At 41.8% G+C, this 20604-nt stretch overlaps 2 protein-coding genes across 3 annotated transcripts; one reads left to right on the top strand and one right to left on the bottom strand.

The window, feature by feature from the left end:
• Positions 1 to 722: 722 nt before the first annotated feature.
• Positions 723 to 2462, bottom strand: ccno (cyclin O). Its single transcript, XM_078285174.1, has 3 exons — positions 2121 to 2462; positions 1666 to 1851; positions 723 to 1557 (listed from the first exon to the last, which is right to left on the bottom strand). The coding sequence occupies exons 1-3, from the start codon at positions 2460 to 2462 to the stop codon at positions 904 to 906; spliced, it is 1182 nt and encodes a 393-aa protein (XP_078141300.1). The 3' UTR covers positions 723 to 903.
• Positions 2463 to 3654: 1192 nt separating this feature from the next.
• tut7 (terminal uridylyl transferase 7) lies at positions 3655 to 19277 on the top strand. Of its 2 annotated transcripts, XM_071920882.2 has the most exons (29): positions 3655 to 3738; positions 4724 to 5156; positions 5434 to 5588; positions 6076 to 6192; positions 6418 to 6595; positions 6733 to 6821; positions 7016 to 7067; positions 7244 to 7313; positions 8096 to 8222; positions 8393 to 8512; positions 8639 to 8773; positions 9292 to 9469; positions 10722 to 11419; positions 11681 to 11831; positions 12433 to 12519; positions 12668 to 12768; positions 13032 to 13089; positions 13378 to 13481; positions 13680 to 13769; positions 14017 to 14130; positions 14543 to 14620; positions 15423 to 15600; positions 15949 to 15996; positions 16088 to 16179; positions 16274 to 16389; positions 16507 to 16697; positions 17073 to 17146; positions 17465 to 17531; positions 18237 to 19277. In XM_071920882.2, the coding sequence occupies exons 2-29, from the start codon at positions 4742 to 4744 to the stop codon at positions 18293 to 18295; spliced, it is 3942 nt and encodes a 1313-aa protein (XP_071776983.1). In that variant the 5' UTR covers positions 3655 to 3738; positions 4724 to 4741; the 3' UTR covers positions 18296 to 19277. The 2 variants fall into 2 exon arrangements, with proteins under 2 accessions (XP_071776983.1, XP_071776984.1); XM_071920883.2 differs by lacking the exon at positions 17073 to 17146.
• The last annotated feature ends 1327 nt before the right edge of the window (positions 19278 to 20604 follow it).

Genomic DNA, 20604 nt, shown 5'->3' with positions numbered 1-20604 from the left:
TAATCTATCCTGTTGCCTGTATTCTTCCAGCAATATAAAAGAGCGCACATGCTCTCATGCCATATTGAGTAATAAAATCAAACATTGCAGGAGAAGGCTTGGACTGAGTCAAAGACACCCCTGCTACAACAATGCCATCAGGATACAGTTGGCAGCATTGGGATGACAACATTTAACTGTATGAGATGCAATTTTTTTGTCAAATGGTACGATTCCTTGTTTATAATGAAGTCTCTGTTTTAAGATCTAGGCAGACCGCTCCTTATTCTTTAATGAAAGTTACCAAACATCATCATTCCATAGCCTGTAAGTTTAGTAAAAAAAATCCATCTGATTTGTTCTTGGTCATGTTCAAATAATGACAGTTCACTTTTCACCCATTCAGAGAGCAACACCAATTCATTTACTGATAATTTATTTCATAATAACATTTCCATTCATTGCATGTACATTTTTCCAGGGCCTTCATAAAACAGGTTGCAACAGTAACATCCAACTCTCCATCAGAAATATCTAAGAAACCAGCTTCAAGTCATTGCATACACAAATGAATGAATGTGATAATTTACTGATTCAGATATTCATTAATTCAAATACAAGAAGATACTAATATAGTGCATTGATAAACAATAGGCTACTCTCAATAAATATAAGACAACATTGCTAAAATGCAAAACATTCAGTGCTTCAAATCAGCTTTGACTAACTGTCTATGAGGTATACATGAGGTTTAGTGACAATTATATCAAGCCTTTCTCCAGAATGTCACTTTCTTCTTAAAACATATAAAAGCATGCATGTAAAAGCATGTGTTTGCTAAAATAACAGAATATAACACCAATAATGAAGAGGAATTTGGCATTTGAAAACTTCTTATGTCTTTGCTGACATCAGAATCATGTACTAGCACGCCATGGTCGACATCGCTTGCAGCGTCTCCTGATTAAGTGACACCAGCAGCTTCAAGTTCTCTCTGCATTCCTGGGCCAGACCGCGGCTGTGGCGGTCCTGAGCCACAGACAGCAAGTGACCCTGCATTGCCGTAGAGCAGCTCTCAGACGGCCCAAGGCTTTCAACTGGTTGGGCCGAGGCACAGTCTGTCAGTGATTGCTTATTGTCACATAGTTCATTCACAAAAGTGTCCCATTGGTCCTCTTGTGAGTGGATGAGCTTATGTGTTTCGGACTGGTCAGTTTTCAGTAACTCACTGGCTATCCTCAGTGCGCAGCTAGCAGTCAGGGACGGTGGGTATTTGTTGAAGGCGTAGTCTGCCAGACTCAACTCGCATACCCTTCGTGCGAGATTGCTGCATCGCCTGGGCCTTTTTGTGTCCGGATTCTCCCTTGCCGACCTGTCGCCGCCTGTGTTACTGGCCGCAAGCCGGGTAGCTTCACTGCAGTTGGTGTAGTAGTCCAGGAAGAAGGCGAGGGTGGGGGCGGCAAGGCGGAAGTTGAGACGGAGCAGGATGAGACACTCCAGGTTACAGAGCTGCTCCTTGGTGAAGGCGTCACAGCACAACGACAGGAGCTGGCTGATCCGCGGTGAAAACACCTCCACCTGAGGGAGAGAGGGAGAGGATCGTACCCATGGACATCCAAAGACACACACATATGCTAATCTCTCTCTCTCTCTCTCACACACACACACACACGCTCAAAGACCCACCTGTTTACTAGCTAGGAGAAGTGCAGTGACACCCAGTAGCTGGAAGCAGTCGGCGGCCACCGGCGTGGATGCCAGGAACCTGTCCATGATGTTCACCGCCAGGCAGCAGCACTCAAAGGACAGGCAGAAGTGTCTGTGTACAGGAATGAGCCAGCTGACCAGTTTGCACCGTGCCTCTGAGGTCAGCTGCATGGAAAACACAGAAAGTGGAAGTGTGTGCTTTAAACCATGGAAAGACCCATCTGTCCCCATCCTGCATGTATGGCAGGGGCTCTCAAACATGTTCATGTCATGGATTCTTATAAATTCTCTAACTGGGGTAATTTGTACTTAAGTAAATTATAGTGACATTAAACTTTCCCGTTTTGCTGGGGACCCCTGAAACACCCTCAGTGACCCCTAGGGGACCCTGGTGTGGACCCTAGTTTGAGAACCAGTGTTTTATAGTGTCTTACCTGTGGCTGGCGTGCCAAGCATTTGCAGGGATGAAACTGCTCCTCTTTTTCCTTTTGAATCTTGTAACCAATATCACCGTAGTGGCGATGCCAGTTTGACAGCTCTCCCACAGGAGTCTCATCTGGCTCGTCCGGACGTAGCGGGGACACAACGGTCCGAACCGGGGATGCAACCGGGGAGGTTAAGGATAAGTCCTCCCCGAAACCAGAGTCGCTCAGCCTGGACATGATTTTCTGTTTTCGGTGCCTGGCGGTCTGCTGTTGTTGAACCGGTGTGAGCGCTTCTGTCTGTGTCGTTCTTCTTCGTTTGTAAATTGTCTCGGAGCCGCCGTCACCGCTCATGAATAACACCATTTTCTTGTATCTGTGCCAGAGCCAGTTAGCGCTGACTCGTCCACACTGGCTGCTGGTACCGTACTGTGCACGGACACCGGGCTTACAGCAGGCACTTGGACGGCGGGGGAGTTCCGTCTGGTGACGTCAGGTTTCCCGGGGTCTTCCCCGCTCTGACAGCTCGCCCTCCGCCCGTCGCCCGGAGCAACCGAGTCAGCTTTTGTTCAGTGTGGGCTAACACAAAACAATCATTAACATCAACACCATGGGATATTTCCTCATCCTTTTGCCAAAGTGTAGATACCATTTGGCACATTAAAAGTTGAATGGTTTATGTGGTCATCTTTTTTGTTTTTGTTTCCCAAAATATTCAAAATTCATATAGCCTACATATTTACCTAAATGGACGAAAACTGGCCCAGTGAGAGGACACAGCCATATGCACACTAAACCTCTAAACCTCTAATTAAAATGAAGTAGGCCTATATAATAAATAAAATATAATAAAATAAAAATAAATAGGCCTAAATAGCCTACTAAATATTAAACAAATAAAAATGCTAAATATAAATAAATATACATACATGATAATAAATAAATGTATAAAAATCTATATCTGTAGGCTATGTATGTATGTATCTATCTGTCTTATATATAGAGAGAGATGTGTACAGGACTTTTCAAATTTGCCTTCCCTCTTTCTTCGTAAACTCGGAGCTTTATGTTTTAATCAATGTTTCGCTTCTGTTTCGTTTAGTCTGTTTCGTTCGTTTTTGTTTCGTTTTTATTGTACCATTTTGTGCCTGACTGTTCAGTGTCTTTGAGTACCATGAAAGGCGCTTAAAATAAAACGAATAATAATGATAATGATAATGATAATGATAATGATAATGTTAATAATAATAATAATAATAATAATAATAATAAATATGGCCAGGGACGACATATGAAAACTAGCCTAACTGGCAGATTTACAAAATATTTATTAAACTAATGAGAGAGGGAGAGAGAGAGAGAGAGAGAGAGAGAGAGGAAATAATATTCCACATAGTTGCACAATCATAAACATAAAGTATCGGCTATGATGTCATGACAAAAGGAGCAATGAGAAAACAGTGTAGCTACCGGTTAGTTACTTTGTGGCCAAATGACGACACGAAAACAGACAACACGTCCCACCCCCTTCTAAACTCCAGTCCAGTGCAAGACAAGCTAACAAGCACAGTCAGACCTGAACAAGGCTGCCAGTTGGTATTCAAGTATGCCCTCCGTATACGTACAAAAGGTATTTAATGGCTGTAGTTATTTATGGACATTTAGCATGCCGTGTAATTTTACTGTTAGCTGTCTTTAAACTGGCTGCCAGGTTAACAGCATAACACAAAGATAACATTAACGTTAGCTTGCTAGCTGCATAGCTAGACGGCCTAGCTTTGTTAAGTTAGTAGTTATTAATACCGTTATTTGGCAAGCTAGCTAGCTTTGGCTTTGCTGAACAGTAGTTAGTCCACATTAGTCAACAGTGCCTTACGTACATGTAAGTTATCGTTAACTCCAGGAAGAGGAAGAAGTAGAGTTAAGGTTTGGGAACTCAGCCAATGCTAGCAAGCTAACCCTGGCTAACTAGCAACGCTATGTCACGCTAATATAACGTAAGTTAGGTCGTTGGCTACATTTGTGCGTACACAGTTAATTAAACCAACGTTAAATATGTTACTAGTGAGTCTAGTTATTATATGTTAACTCGATTTTATTTTGCGACTTTGGTGTGACAAGCTTAGAGAAGGATCTAACGTTAATTTCCCTACGGGGTCAATAAACGTTTCATCTTATCTTAGCTTATTGGAACTGTCAAGCTTTTTAGCCAGTCCAGTTCGGTTAACTGTTAACTTGAGTTTTAGGAAATCAAGTAACTATATTGCATGAGGCTAACATAATAATCGACATAATCTAACGTCAGCTGTCTGATGGCTAACTTAAGCAGGTGCTGAATTCAAAGAGTAGCTAGCTTATTATCCACTTTCAGTCAGCTGCATGGTTAAGTGATCGCTAACGTTAAGTCATTAGGGTCGCTAACTGGTAGAATGTTTAGACATCACATTAAGCCTTTGTGTCAGCCTTCAAAAAGGCAATGTTGACAATTTAGGCAGGTGTTGAGTCAACATGCGTGATAACGAAGTTGTCTGATGTGTATAATGATATGGCTGAGTTGATCTCACAAGGGCTGTTTGTAAATGAAACGAAAATGAACATGACATTTCCTCCTGCAGTTTTAGTGTAAGTGTACCATGGAAGAGTCAGGCAGGCCGCACCGCGCCAGGCAAGGAGGCTGGGAGAGGGGCATGGCAGCAGATGAGGCAGAAAGCTGGAGAAACCAGGACCAGGGTCGAGGATACAGCTCCAAACATGAGGGAGGTCACCAGGGCAAGAAGAACCAGGGTGGACCCTACCGCGCCAGCCCTAAGAAGGGAGGACTGGGGCCCCTGAGTAGCTCCCCTGGGGGATTCAGAGGTGGACACAGCCCCTCGCAGAAGGATGGCTTCCGGAGGTTCCCAGGCCCTGAAAACAATGTTGGGGGTCGGGAGGATAACTGGAGAGAACGCCCGCAGCAGCACTGGAGGAAGAGCAGCCAGGGAGAAGATCTGAAGGAGGACAGGGAGCAGGGGAGGAGGGAGTCCGCTGATGGCACTGCTCACAACTCGGGTGAGGACTTGAGGACCAAACTCAATTGGGAAAGAATGGAACAGATGCATGGTAAAATGAGATGTTGAGCTATAGCAAGCAACCATGTTGGCTCACTGTTCTCCCGTTAACAATAAGCACTATTGACTTACTATGACTTTTACATGCCGCTCATTAACACTGTCATTTTATCATGTTGACTAACAAGTAGGCTAAATTTACAATATCTATGCTATGCATCCATGTAAGCCCAGTCAATCTATTGGTTTGTAATGCATGTTATTTGTTCTTCTCAAAGGGGGAACAAGGAGAAACCGAGACAGGAGGAGGGCTTTTGGGGAAGACGACAGGGGCCCAGTGATTGATGAGTCAACGCTCTCTGCTAAAGAGCTGCTAGGCCTACGGCAGGCGGAGGAGCGACTTAACAGAGACGAGATCTTCCGCCTGAAGAAGGTGAGTGCACTCAACGGGGTTGCTTCAGTGACACAGCTCAAAATTTTCCCCCTAAGTTCTTTTTGTAGCAAAAATACCTGAGAAGGCCTTCTTTACTCTGATTAGGGTTAGTACTGATGCAACAGGTATGAGGTTCAGCTGGGTTAAGAAAGTCCTCAAGGGTATTATGGTTTTTATACAGTGGTTATGATGCATGTGTGTCTTAAAAATTTCTTTAAAGAGGCGTACATACATAAGAATAAAAAACAGGGGAAAAGATCACTACATATCACTAACTTGCTCCCTGGTTACAACAAGAGTTGCTGTAGCAACCAATAAAGCATAGGTAGCAGTGGTTTATGGGAAATATCAGCGTGTAATGCATCTCTGGTTGAAACTAACCAATGCCATTGTATAAACAGCATTAAAGGAATCCTATTTTTGCTGGGTTCCAAATTATTGCAGCGATTGTGTGATGTCTGTATTCTCCTCCTTTAAATTGGTTCAGAGGTCCCGCAGCAACCCCAATGCACTTTACACCTGCTGTCTGTGTGATGTTCTGCTGGAATCGGTGTCTGCTGCCCACAGACACATCAAGGACAAGTGGCACAAGAAGAGGGCCAAGGTAAGAGATGGTCTTATTATTATTAGCCTTCTGTAACAGTCATGGTAAAACTTGACTATGACAGTGCACTTAGGCTATTTGTAGACACATGAAGCTACCATTCTGTCACTGTGCAGTAACTAATGTATAGCATGTACAGTTTGGACCAGTGCATCATAAATAATATCAGTCTTTGTGCATTAAAAACTGGGATTTTTGTGTGTGTGTTCATATTTGGGCTCATAGGAGAGGCAAGAGCAGGTGATGCTGACTGAGATCCTACCTCCTGGGCCGGAGCAGATCAGTGCAGTGGGTGCTGTGCTAGAGGCTGTTGTCAGGGAACAAGGGTTGAGTGACCAGGATGTAGAGAGGAGACAGTTTATTGTCTCCACCATGCAAGACCTCCTTCTGTCCGTCCTGCCTGGTAAGCCACCTCAGGAGAAAAGCTTGGATTGGTGACAGAATTCATCCTTAAGATGTTACTGCATCTAAGCAAACAGGCTTTTGGTTACACCTTACATCAACTCTCTCTCTCCCCGTCTCTTTATCTCTAATCTATAGAGATCAAGCTCAGGCTATATGGATCGTCTTGCACTAAGTTTGGATTTAAGGATTCAGATATCAACATTGACATTCAGTATCCCCCTCACGTGAGTATCCCAGAGTGACGTCGATAGTGTGTATGTTAAACCATTTCCTTTGCATCTCCTTTGCATTCTTAGTATTACATGTTGATGTTGATTGTTTTGTGGCTGTTGTGCTTGCAGGGCTCGCCATATTCATATATGTCCTTTTATGTTGTATTTATGTTGTATAAAGGCTTTGAAATGGAATGTATTCACAGATGCATCAGCCAGATGTCTTGTTGCTGGTCAAGGAGAGCCTCTCTGTGAGCCGTGAGTCGCTTTGCCTCTCTTCCAATGCCTAAAATATTTAGCTGTTTCCCTTATTGAGATATTTCACCGAGGGGATTAACAATAAACAAAATATCCAGTCGAGTATCCTCTAAGAACAAGCCTGTCATGGATGTTTGTTGTTGTTTTTTTTTCTTTAACCTGTCTTGTGCCTTCAGCTCTCTACTTCGACCTGGAAGCTGATTTCCATGCTAGGGTGCCTGTGGTCATGTGCAAAGAGAAAAAGAGGTGGGTGTCTCATTCATTTGCTGTAACAATTATTTGCTCTAGAACTGTCTTGAACCAACTTGGACATGTAGCCACTGTTTCATATTGAGACAATTCCTTCTCTGCTGACAGGTTTGTTGTTGTTAGGTTTGTTATTTCAGTGTCTTGATTGTAGAAATCATGACTACAATGACTTGTTGACATCAGCGAGTACATTTGTTGTTAAATTGGTTGAGTCTGCAGGTTCATTATTGGTGCCTCATTTTGTTTTGCACATAGGTGCAGCAAGCCCAAACACACATGTAGGCGTACATGTGAGAATACTGTAAACCGAAACCCAGTAAAATGGTGCTTTTTTCACTGTGCAATGCTGAAATGGCACTATTGGGCACAAACACCTGAACAGTTACTGTATCCCGGATACAGTAGCTGGATTCTTGTTAACCTGTCATAGTTTAGAACTGGTTAATCCTAGAATTCCTAAAATGTTCTTCCAGTAAGCAGTGCGAATTAATTGTAAAAGTTGACATTCTGTGGAAATAAGTGCTGCTTGGTGAATTATTTGTATACCGAATTTACCAATGGACCCTAATGATTCAGAAAAACTCATGTTCTTTGAGGTATTCATGTTTGTTAAGTAAAGCAACATGAAACTACCAGAATTTGCAATGGAGTTTGACGCAACATTTTCTTCCATGCAGAGAGAAAAAAAAGAATGACACGTATCAGGATTACATAATCACATGCAGACGGGCACTACATCTACTGGAGAAGTTTAGCTGATATTGTTATTTTTCCCACAGTGGCCTGATCTGCAAAGTGAGTGCAGGGAATGACAACGCGTGCCAGACCACCTCCTATCTTTCTGCCGTAGCCAATCGGGAGCATCTCCTCCCTCCACTGGTCGTTGGCCTCAGACATTGGGCCCGGGTGAGTTTCCAGTTGAGACTCTAACCTGTTGCTCACATTAGCGAGGCAACTGGTACAGGTGGCCCAGTTTGTCCCAATGAGTTTTATTTGCAAAACATCACATTATTCTTCATTGGTAAGACTACATTCTAGTTTAACATTTGTTGTTCTTGTTATGTATGTGGGCTTAGATCTGTCAGGTGGACCGAGCAGACGAAGGCGGGCTGCCACCATATGTCTTCGCACTCATGGTCATCTACTTCTTGCAGCAGCGCAAAGAGTCCCTCTTGCCCACCTACCTGAACCATGAGGTGTGTGTTTTTCACCTTTATCCTGGAGTAAATTAAATATATAGCATTGGTTTAACTCTGAAACATTCATCATGTTCTTAAGATTTGTTCAATATAAGCTTTATTTATCATCTTATTGCCTTTTAGGTTAAGGTGTTTTCACTGAGCAAGCTGCCTGACTTCAGTCTCACACACCTAGAAGATGGATATGTGCACTGGACTTACGGCCCTGCCTCCAAAGAATCATCACAGCCAGCAGACGGCTCCTATATGAAGGGAAAGGTAATCATGGCCACACATGTAAATCTAAGTGGGATTTCTAAAAAGTATATTTATTTTTTAGCAGTTTTGTTTGTTGTTTTTGTGGTGTGCTGCACACAAACTTTTTGGTTAATGTCCACGTTCCTCCAGTGAACACAATGATTGTTCACATAACATTGTTTTCAGTGAGTGGCCTCACGTGAACTATTCAGATCCATGTGAGCCTGTCTGTTGAGATGTCTGGAGGAGGGGTCATTTTATTCTTGAACTATGCATATTTTCTCTCTGAATGCATAAATGTGTGATTTACAATGCATATATTTTAGATGAATCACAAATTGATCTCAGCCAGAGGGTGAGCTTTTTTTCTACTAGAGAAGACTTTGCCAGTGAACGATGAATCTCAACTTAGAAAGTGATGAAGTTACACGTTGAAATTGATATCAGGAGAAAAATTCACTTGTTTTGTTTTAAGCTATTAAGGTGACTAGTACCTGAAAGGATCTAGTGTAAGTGTGTGTACGTTTGTTTCTCCACAGGCTCCACTGGTGTTTCAGAGCACTCGCTCCTCTGTGGAAGTTGGGCTCCTGTGGGTTGAAATGCTTCGCTTCTATTCGCTTGAGTTCAACATGGCAGACAATGTAATCAGCGTGCGCACCAGTGCTGTTCTCTCCCGGGAGGCTAAAGACTGGCCAAAGAAACGCATTGCTGTGGAGGGTTAGGAGCTTTCTCACTTTTAGTATGAGTTTGAACAGAGACTAAAAAGTGTACCTTGTTTAGGGCTGGGTAATGAAATTCACCCACTACCATGCACCAAGAAATGTTTGGATCTTTGGTAACTTCCGATGCTTTAAGTTTCAGAGACATGGATCATTGGGCCAATCCATTCTATTGTCACTCTTCTCACAGCCAGTCATGACTAGTGTTGTTGTATTCAGGTTTAGTTGTGATTGGGAAAGCAATCATGTGCAAGGCTACTGGCTGTGTGCCAGTGCTCTGCTTGAAACAGCAAATATTGCTTCAGTGCACTTCTGACTGATTTTTTTTTTTTCCTAATCTTAAAAAGGAAGCGGTCAAAGAATTTGACTCAACCCCAGCCAACGATGCATGCATGAATGCTAGTGATTTGTTCAGTGATACTTTGTGATTTTGTGATAGATAGGCTACTATTAACTGTCTGGTTATTAGACTTGATTCAGACAGTGCTAACGTTAGCCAACAACAAAGCCCTCTCTCATGGAGGCAGGCCTTTCTCCACGCTTTGTTTCCTTTCCATTTACTGTTAGCACCGTTGGCTAAGAAAGAGCTAACCTAGGTAATGTGATCATAACTCATTACATTCTAAGCCAATGGCCACTCCAACCCCTTCTGCCAAAAACAAGTCTTGGCTCCTCCAGTTTCTCCCATGTGATCCCCTTTTATTTGTGGCAGCAGTTGCTGTGATGACAAGACTGCATCCCAATTTGTTTAACCTAAATATATTATCTCCAAGCATCCTCAACTCCATTTTATGTCTTCTCAACAACAGTTTGATTCATTTGATTGATTGATTCATTGTAATTTATATCTAAATCTTAATTCCTATATTAAATAAATCATTTCATAAAGAAATTGTAATTGCTATATAAATAGACTAAATAGATTTTCTGAGGATTTTTTTGCCATGTGGTCATTTGTGAAAGTAAATAGCTGGCTTTATAAAAAAAAATAAAAGGGTTTAAAATGCTTTCATTCAACAAAATGTTGAAAAAGGTTTATTTGGTATCAGAATTCAATGGTACTAAAAAGCTCCAAATGCTACCCAGCCCTAACTTTGTTAATATAAATGTATTTGCCCTTTTAACCTTGAGCTTGGTCTGCACTTTTGGCTTGTCTGTTGAATCTTAAAAGAGCGTGATCACTCAAGTGTTTTGGTCTTACTCTGAGGTGTTTTAAACTGCCACATTAATATCTGTGTTCCTGTGTTCAGACCCATTTGCTGTGAAGAGGAACGTGGCCCGGACTGTGAACAGTCAGCAAATGTACGAGTATATCCTCCACTGCCTCAAAACCACATACAAGTACTTTGCACTGCCACTCAACACCCCAGCTCCTAATCACAAGATGGAAACAATGCAAGGGCCTATTCAGGGGGCAGGCACTAAGGCTGTGAAAGAGGAAACCATGCACCTATCAGGTATCGGTGCTCTCACCCTTCAGTCACAAGCTGCCAATAGCCCCAAAACCGAAGAAGATGGCCCTCAAGATTCTGATTGCATTATTGAAGAAGAGGAGGAAGTTGGGGATGAGAATGACTCGGACGAAGAGAGAGAGAAAGAAAAAGTGGACTTGGGCAAAAGCAGCCTCTCTGAAGACGAGGAAGATGAGGTGGAGGAGTATGACGATGTGGACATGTACAACAGACGCCACCTGGATAGCCTCACCACGGAGGACGAGGAGCTTTTCCCAGTGGATGAGATCTCAGGGGAGGAACTTCTCTCTGACGAGGAGGGTCCAGATTTGGACACGCCTGGTTCCATGGATGAGGAAGAGGAGGAGGAGGCTCCTTCCAGTCTGTCACACCCACCTGTAGAGGACACAACTAAAGATGAGGGCCCAGAAAATCAGAGCCCAAAACAGATCAGCCTGTCCTATGAGTTCACCAAGCAAGCATTCACCCGAGGCAAGGTAAGTGTTACCTCGTGTTTGTTTTCATTATACGTCTTTATGTAGCCTATGGCTTTCTGGAAAGCGATGCTCCTAATCTTAATGTGTAAACAAACAATGAAAAACAAAGCCAAAATCATTTCTAACAACATTTGTACATCATATTAAAGTTAGGTGATAATCATTGAAATCAGAGATGACTGGAAGTAGAACTAGACAAGAAATTGTCTCAAACAAGCTCGCGTGCATTGCGTGTGTTAAACTCCTTTCAATCTCTCTCAGTCACACATGGTTGTGTGCAGCTTGTGTAAGCGTGATGGCCATCTGAAGAAAGACTGCCCGGAAGATTTCAAGAAAGTGGAGCTGGATCCCTTGCCCCCCATGACATCAAAGTTTCTCAATATCCTTAACCAAGTCTGTGAGCAGTGCTACAGTAAGTGTTTCTGTGTGTGTTTGTGTGCACATTACTGGTTATTGCTGTTTTGAAAACTGCTTAAAGTTCTCTCTTTGAGATCTCTTTGTCCCGCCCCCCAGATTTTTTTTCCCACTGATGTCACTGGTGCCACCAACACATCATTTGGCTGCATTAATATTTTGGGTCAGAGGTGATGACATTATCAGTAATAAATATGTCACCTGTGAGTGATATTAATATTATTATGACATGTTAAATTAAGGATATGGATAGTCATTTACCTGCGGCATACATACATTTGATGCAACATGTTTATTCAATGACTTTGTGTGTTTGAAATCCATAGGCTAATACATGAGTTTATTTAGTAGATTCTCTCAATTTTACTTACCATCATCAGATACAGTATTTTAGAAGGACTTTGATTATCTACCGACATGGACCAAATATTGGCAAGTGAAAGCAGTCTACAGCCGAGATGTAGAGTAGACCAAATGCTGTTTTTAAGATCTCAGTTGTTCATGTATGCATAGATTCTTGAACAGTGTGACATCCTTTCAGTAAGCTTTACTTTCGTCTACGATGGTGTATCTGAGTGTGGGTCTTTGTGTCTCTTTAGAGGACTTTGCCCCTGATGAACTGGAAGTGGGTGTAAGAGAGCACATCCTTCAAGACCTGGAAAACTTTGTCAGACGGCAGTTTGCTGGTGAAGTAAACCACCATTACCATTAATTTGCCTCTTAGAAATGTTAATGCCTTTATTGGATTTGTGTATGTACCAATCCGCTACCAAGATGGAGAACAGAGAGCAGATTTAAGATTAAATTCTATAACTCGTGTTTTTGGATGGACAGGGGCTAGGCTGCAGCTGTTTGGATCATCCAAAAATGGCTTTGGCTTCAGACAGAGTGACCTAGACATCTGCATGGTGCTGGAGGGGAAGGAGTCCACAGACGTAAGTATCTCTGCATCAAGTGAGCTTCTGTTTCGGAGGCCATCCTAGTATACTGCAAGACAAGTACATTACGTAGTTTTTTGTGTGCTTTTTCAATTTTGACCTGGCTCACTTCAAAAACATTTTCAGCTTGTTTCTTGTCAGAAGAAAATAGAGAAAATTAATGATTTGTTTGCTAGTGTGATTGATTCCCATCTCGAATTCATAAGATACAACTAGTATGTTTTCTCATCTGTCCATGATTTTTTTTTTTTCCCCCTCAGGATCTTGACTGCATTGGTATCATTGAGAGCCTGGCGAGACTGCTAAAGAAACACCCAGGTTAGGGACAAGGGACTTGGGCTGGTGGGAAACAGATGACATTTGGCATTCATGTACCTCCAGTTCCTAGCACCGTCTGTTATTTGTCTTCAGGAGGCATTTGGTTCCCATTGAGGAATGCTAACAAGCCATTTTAAGGAAAGCTAAAGGTCAAATGAATAAACCTTTTTCCGATGATGTGACAAATTCCTGGTGAAGAAAAAGATATTTATGAAAACAAATAAAATGCAAATTGTCAAGATATCCTTTTTAAACTGACTCCACATCTATATCCTCTCATTCCACCAGGTCTGAGGAACATCCTGCCCATCACTACGGCCAAAGTACCAATCGTCAAGTTCTACCACGTTCGCACCGGCCTGGAGGGAGACATCAGCCTCTACAACACACTGGTAGGGACTTCAAAGCGCTCACTTTCTCCCTCTTCTCTCTCTTCTCACTTTCTTCTCGTTTAGGCTGAAATCGGTCAGTAGGCCTGATGCAGTATTTTTCCAGTGACCGTTAGGAGGGTCAGTGGATAAACACACCTCTCTTATTCGCTGTTTAAGAAGTTAGTCATTGACTGTACATACTGGCACTTTTGTTTTCAGGCCCTGCACAACACACACCTGCTGGCATCGTACGCTGCCATTGACAGGAGAGTGAAGATCCTCTGCTACGTCATGAAGGTTTTCGCCAAGGTGAATATGCTAATGCACCCTGAAACTAGAGTAGGTAGCTGGTGAATGTTGCTGCCTGTCTTATGGTGCTGTAGATTTATGACGGTGTAGCCTGATGTTTTCTATGGTGCTCATTGGTATGGTAGTATATCATTCTGTTAAACTCTGAACTGGGCCTCTATATGAATGCTCACCTTGGATTATGGCACAAGGGATATTAACATCATATCCTGTGTATTGATAAATGTTTTTTTTTGTCCCGTTACAGATGTGTGATATTGGGGATGCGTCCCGCGGCAGCCTCTCCTCCTATGCCTACACCCTCATGGTCCTGTTCTTCCTCCAGCAGAGAGAACCACCAGTTATCCCTGTGCTGCAGGAGGTAACAAATCATAATAATAACAACTTTATTGGTATAGCACTTTTCAATACAGGTAACAAAGTGCTTCACAACATTAAATCATGCGCTTGGAATTATAAGGCTCTATCTCTGTTTGAGCCCTCTTAAAAATCCAATTTCTAATTGTTTTAGGATTTTGATATTTTGCATTCCAAGTACCATCGAGGTGCAGGCCTTGTTAAGCTATAAATAGATTTCACTACATGACAGTGTTGCCAGCTGCAATGTCAAAACTTTGATGCTCAGTATCTCAGAACTTTACCCAGATAGATCCTTTATAATTCCAAGCTCACAAAATATCAGAACTTGTAGAACTGATCAATTAGGATTAGTTGATGTTGTCATTAACTCTGGAAGTTGTCTTCTATGGACTTTTTGTATGTGTTTGTTGCAGATTTACGATGGAGAGAAGAAGCCGGAGGTTCTGGTGGATGGCTGGAATGTGTACTTCTTTGATTTTCTGGAAACACTGGTGAGTCTTTTTTTTATATACATATATATATATATATATATATATATATATATACAGCCAATGCATGGCACCTCTGTTTGTGTTAAGCATTGTGTTTGATTTTAAATGGAGAGTCATGATTGATTTTCTGTGTGGTTAAAAGTTTTGATTGGAATCTTATGCTCTGCTCTCATATCCTAATACTCCACACAGAACCTTGAATAGAAATGAATAGAAACTTGAATAGAAACTCTAAACTGGGATCTAGGGAGACATTTCACTTCGGTGTAACATTTATAGTTTTCAGTACTTGTTTTCTTGCATATGGTGAGTTCCTGAGCAGTCAACAATATGGTGTTTTTTTTATATATTATGGGATCATTAGTAATTATGAAGTAATTATGTGTGTTTGCATTTACTTCTAAAGAATATGTTTAAAGATGTGGTAGTGGCTGAGACTCTTGTTGCTGGAACCACACATTTGACTTGGAGTCCACTTTGCTATTTTCCCTATGCCATCTCCTGTTAAACCTTACTACTCTGTCAACTGAAACACGTTTGGGAGTGCACTGCTCATTCTCCTTTAAGGAAAAACAAAAAATAAAGTTGCAAAGTTGAAAATCCTGAAGGGCAGGGGGAAGGTAATGTTGGAGAATGATGACTAATGAAGTCACAGTAAGTGCATTAAAAAATTGACTGGTTAATTGCCTTTATGCTATGCATCTTTCTGTCTTCATGTGTGCTCGTGCAAAGGTTTCTCTGTGCATGCACGTCACACACAGTATCTTAACACATTGTCATTCTTGTCTTCCTCCACCTGCAGCCCAGTCGCTGGACACAGTACGGGATGAACACTGAGACAGTGGGGGAGCTGTGGCTAGGCCTGCTCCGCTTCTATACTGAGGAATTTGACTTCAGGGAGCATGTTGTCTGCATCCGTCAGCAAGCCCGTCTCACCACCTTCAACAAGCAGTGGACGTCCAAGTACATTGTCATCGAAGGTCAGCTTAGACATATGCAATGATAACAAGAAATCCACATCTTTTAAAGCACAGTAATGCATAAGTGTTAGATGCAGAAGATTGTAGTCCCCTGGTTTCAAATTATCACCCATCCCACAATGCAGAGTGCCCAGATATCGACATCTACTTGCCACCTTGGAAATGATTGTGTATTGCAATGTGGAATAGGCCAGTCTGTTCAGTTAAATTAAATGCATATCAAACTTAGGGATCAGTATTGAATGATTTTAATAGCAGTTTGTGGAATTAAAAATGATTGCATATGGCTGCTTGGAAATATTTTTCCACAGCAAAATGTCACGCTTCTTTTCTCTGTTCATACCACAGATCCGTTCGACCTGAATCATAATCTGGGTGCCGGCCTGTCTAGGAGAAGTATGATTCATTCATTCATTCATTCATTTGTTCATTCATTAATTCATATCTACTTGTGTTGACATCTCTGTGCTTCTTATTGTCATAACAGTGACTAACTTCATCATGAAGGCTTTCATCAATGGCAGAAGAGTGTTTGGCACGGCAGTCAAAGTCTACCCTCCTGAGTACCCCAGTCAGATGGTTGGTATTCACTGTAAAATACTGCATTTGCGTATAGACATGGCATCTATCAAAGCTAAGCACTGATGTCACCATTTCTTTACATCTGTCCCAGGAGTATTTCTTCGACCCTCAAGTTCTCACAGAGGGAGAGGTGGCCCCCAATGACCGCTGCTGTCGCATCTGTGGCAAGATTGGCCACTTCATGAAAGACTGTCCCATGCGTAAGAAGTAGGTATCGCCTGACTTGTAGCAGTGTTTACCCATGGATAGGTGTGCCATGCCAGCGCTTCTGCACCACGTGTCGAGCTACCTGTTAACATTGTATTTCGGGAAACGTTGACCCAGGTCCAAGCAGAGGCGGGACATGGAGAAAAGGGCGGAGAACTCACGAGAAAGCCCAGACGCAGCAGACGGGAACAGGGAGGGGGCACTGAAGCACGAGCGGTGGAGGAGAACGCCAGAAAAGCGCTGCTGCTTCCTGTGTGGTTCAACTGCCCACATCAAGAAGGATTGTCAGCAGTACAGAGGCCCTGCAGGTTCATAAAAAGTTTGATTTCCTCATTCTTTGTTGTTGTTTTCAGGAGCACTCCAAGAAAATAAGCACAGTAACAAGATCATAATATCAAACATATAATATAAAATATAAAAAAATGTTTAAGTTGTGGTCAGTTTCACCTCAGTTAGGCCTTCCAAAAAAATTATTCCTCTTGCCCCCATTCTTGAACTGGAAGTCAAACTTGTTTTTGTAGTTCTTTGATATTGTTCTAGCTGGAATGCTTATTACTTGAATAAAAAAACATTACACACAGGTAGAACAGGTTATTGTACACACCATTTTCATTGGTGTGACTCATAAAATGCAGGGAAGAATTCTATTGCTTCCTTTTAATCTTGTTGTTTTTGTCTGGTAGGAAATGCCAAAATGGAGATCTCTCCTTTCTCCTCTTCAGGCCACTTGAGGAATTTGAGAGAAAAGGAGAAACAGGTATGATAGTAAAATTCACGGTAGTTAGTCATTAATGGTATTTCTATTTTTTCCAACCTTGGCTTAATTTCAAATGTCTCTGACATGGTAGTAATCATTCTAGCTGCTTATTTTGTTTAGTCCCCTGTGATTTTCTTTTCCCAGACAAGACCTCATCAAAACAGTCATCAGTGTATTCAGATAGGACTGGCATGACATGACACACCTCACAATACTACACAAATGTATTTTTGTGTTTCAGGACTATGTATGTTTTCAGACATTGCATACCAACAGCAAACCAACACTTATTATCATCCTCTTGTGTTTTTTGCCTAGGGTGTTCCCCTCCAAGAGGAGAAAAAGAAGAGAAAGCAACAAAGTGTGATATTAAGTCCACAAGCAGGTGTGTACATTTAAAGTCACAATGAAATCACTTTAAAAATCACTTTATCACCTTGTTAGATAATTTTCTGTCATAATATGGACCTATTTAACAATATATGCCAAACAATTTACAAAAAATATATATAATATATTTTTTTCATATATATATATTTTTTTTTTCATATCAAAATCTTATTGCGTTTACTTCCTGGAAAGTGGCTAGATTGTAGTGGTTGCTTCATGGTGTACCAGTAGACGTGCATAAACATTTCCAAACAATATCAGCATTTTTGAGCAATACCCCCCTCCGCCCCTCCCCTCATATAAAATGACCTTTCTCTCCCTAACGGATACTGCTTTTCCCCACTGGTTTACTTCGTCGGGCACTGTTGAATGATCCCTACCCACATTATGTCTCGCCTTAACATCCTGTTTCAACCGGGAATACGTAAAGTTACGGAAGCAAGATGCTCTCAAACTGCCACTGCATTGTGACTATATTAGGCAACTTTGCACTTTGGCAACCCCAAGTGGCAGCAAGAGATAATGCTTTGAATTTTGTAAAGTTTGAAATCTTGCCTAGCGCAGCCTTACAAATTTTTTATGTATTTGGAAGAGGTTTTGAGAATGCATTCTTGTTTGGTAAATGTATCGCTTTGCTCTGTGTGTGTGTGTGTGTGTGTGTGTGTGTGTGTGTGTGTGTGTGTGTGTGTGTGTGTTTCAGGTAGTTTAGCCAGCCGACACATGGGTCGCTCTGGTCACAGGAGGAGCCCAGTGGAATGAGCAGAACCTGTTTGCGAGCCGTGGCTACTTAAACCACATGGTTCTGCTCTCTTGTCCAGGCAGACAACAACGTCCAAGTCCATAAACCCTGAAACCTAGAATTCTGAATGGGACTGCTCGGCCAGCTGGAACCCACAAAAGCCAAAGCCAGGACGCCTTGACTTGAAGCCAAATAGGGCCTTTTTATGTTTTTTTTTTGTTTTTTTTAAACTGGCGCTCCTCTTCAGAGGAGCTTTTTAAAGCTTTCATTTTAACAAGACAAGCCATGATGCATGCTCTTCATGTCTTTGTTTATCTACCTGTCTTAATGGCCAGGATTTGTTTTTATTGAATTTCTTTTAAATCGAGTTTGATTTGTTATCTGCACTGACGTCCATCAGTCCTCTCCTCCAGCCTTGAAAGCAGCTCCACCCATGTCTCTGTTTGTGTGTGTCTGTATGTGTTAGGGTTTTCACCCTGTAGATATTGTATTTTCAGGGTTGTATTTTTATTTTTCAAGATTGTGGTACCATCCCCATTTAATAGATACTGCCCCTCAGCTGCCTGTGAGTGTTTGTGGCCATTAAAGGAAGGTGAAACTCTGCTTAACTCCTGGTGTGTATATGCCTGTGTGCATGCCAGGAAGTGTCATGAGTGACTTAGTACAAGAACATAGTTGAGAAACTCGGGCTGTAGCTCCATCCTTACAGTGAGACACTCAGTGGTGAAGTTATTAAAAAACAAACACGTATCAATTCATTCAGTTGAGCTGATTATATATTTTAATTTCTAAAAGCCTGCATACACTGTTCACTCACAGCTAAGCTAGAGATAATTTAAGTTAATTCAATGGAGAGATAAATGTATTTATTTGCCAAATACATTTTGTGGTCACGGTGCCTCAGATTGGTATCTGTACTGTGAGGCTCCATGCTCGTGAATTCTTTTGCTGCTAGTTATCTGTCTGAAAGACCTGCTTGTCAATTAAACTTAAAAAAAATTGTATTGTCTTACTTGTCTTAATGATTGAGTTTCATCTTAAAAATTTTTTATTGAGGATAGTGTAATTTAGTCCTTATTTTTTTTTTTTAGCAAAATAGCTTTGTTATACACTAGGGTTATTAAGGTTCTTCAGCACTGTAAATTGTGTTTCTTGTTCAGGAACCCTTATCTTGGAACCCATGAAAATTCAGGGCAATTTCCTGGAAAGGGCTTGGTTTCTTATGTGCAGAAATAAAACAATAAGTGCATTCCACCTGTAAAATCCACTCATGACAACAGCTGAACAGTTTCAGTGCCTTTAGCCACACTCATGGGTTCTCTTGGTCGTGAGATTTTTGTTTTGTTTTGTCCTTCAACACTATATTTGAAGATGAGTCCAAACAGATATAACAGAGATAAGCAAAATCAGGAAAAAAAACGTATACAAAAGCAGTCATCAGACATATATCCATAAAAAACTAATAATAACTGACAGATCTCATTGAATTGAAAACTTCATCAAAATATTTCAAGTATTTTACAGTAGCCAGAATAGCTGTAGCTACCGTTTTTATTGTTAGTTTTTTCTACTGAATATATACCTACTCTTCATACTATTCATACTTCTTGTACCTTCCAGCTTTTCACATAAGCCTTCCTACTAACGTTAACTATGTTTTTAACCGTTAAGGCCCTGACATGTCGGGCCGTCAGTAAGCGTCGGTGTCCCTAGTTTTTGCGGTGTGTCCCGCACCGTCGGCACTAGTCGGACCCTGTCGGCGTGTTTTCGGCCGATTGAGCATGTTGAATCGGCGTCGGAGCCGTCGGTGAGAGAGATCACTCTGATTGATAGTTCGTTGTTTTGCCTCTGGATGATTGGACTGATAAATTCCTTCAACATGTGGAACAGAACAGGAAAGAGCCGAGCGAAATTTTTAAAATCGGAGGTTTCATTTATCTCCAGCTCTCGACACAGGTTCGGGAAAGCCCCTTGAGCCTGTCGCTGGAGTAACGTTATTCATGATTTCACCCATTTAGTGCGGTATTATTTATTTTTCGCCTCCGCCTCTTCCTTTCTTCTTCCACAACCAAAGACCAAGGGCTGACAACGCCAGTGCCATTTGCAACTTCTTATCAGACATAAGGTTATTTCCCCTCACGCAGGCGCAGAACGTACGTGCTAGTTGGCCGTCGGCTGTAGTCTTTGCGGTGTGTTCAAGTGCAACTTTTTGGACCAGACGCAGGCGACGTGAGGCAACGCAACAGCCGGCCTTCGTTGCCGCTGGTTCTTTGAAGTCGGTTTGGTGTGTCAGGGCCTTTAGTGTTCCCACCAAGGAGGTTCCCACTTC

Source organism: Centroberyx gerrardi, chromosome 8, assembly GCF_048128805.1.
Source record: "Centroberyx gerrardi isolate f3 chromosome 8, fCenGer3.hap1.cur.20231027, whole genome shotgun sequence".
Classification (NCBI taxonomy): Eukaryota; Metazoa; Chordata; class Actinopteri; order Beryciformes; family Berycidae; genus Centroberyx; species Centroberyx gerrardi.
The sequence above is the reverse complement of the archived record's forward strand: the minus strand, read 5'-3'. Positions and strand labels throughout refer to the sequence as shown.